This window comes from Tupaia chinensis, unplaced genomic scaffold (genome assembly GCF_000334495.1).
Source record: "Tupaia chinensis unplaced genomic scaffold, TupChi_1.0 Scaffold000196_1, whole genome shotgun sequence".
NCBI classification, from domain to species: domain Eukaryota; kingdom Metazoa; phylum Chordata; class Mammalia; order Scandentia; family Tupaiidae; genus Tupaia; species Tupaia belangeri.
In genome coordinates, this window is record NW_006159671.1 from 453,542 (window position 1) to 453,863 (window position 322).

At 69.3% G+C, this 322-nt stretch overlaps 1 protein-coding gene across 1 annotated transcript in view; it reads right to left on the reverse strand.

Moving 5' to 3' along the window:
• The window catches only part of DBX1 (developing brain homeobox 1), a 4,234-nt gene that overhangs the window by 839 nt on the left and 3,073 nt on the right, over window positions 1-322 (reverse strand). Inside the window, 1 exon segment of the mRNA XM_006146898.1 lies at window positions 141-318. Within this exon segment, the coding sequence (XP_006146960.1) occupies window positions 141-318 (178 nt within the window).

Consider the following 322-nt stretch of genomic DNA (forward strand, 5'->3'; position numbering starts at 1 on the left):
CCGCCGAGCGCCTATTCCCGCCCAGGCTCAGTCTCCCCATCTGCGCTGGACCTGAGCGCTTTCCGAGAACCTTGCGGCTGATCGGACGCAGGGGGACCAGAGCGAAGCTGGGGCGGGGACCCTGGGGAGGCTGTCCTCACCTGCGAGTCCTTCAAGCCCAGCTTGGCGGCCAGCTTCTTGCGGTCGGGCTTGCTGATGTACTTCTGCTTCTGGAACGTCTTCTCCAGCGCCTTGCGCTGCACGTCGGAGAACACGGCGCGCCGCAGCATGCCCCGGCGAGGCTTGCCGCGGGCGGCCCGCGGCCACCAGGAGGGTCCGCGGA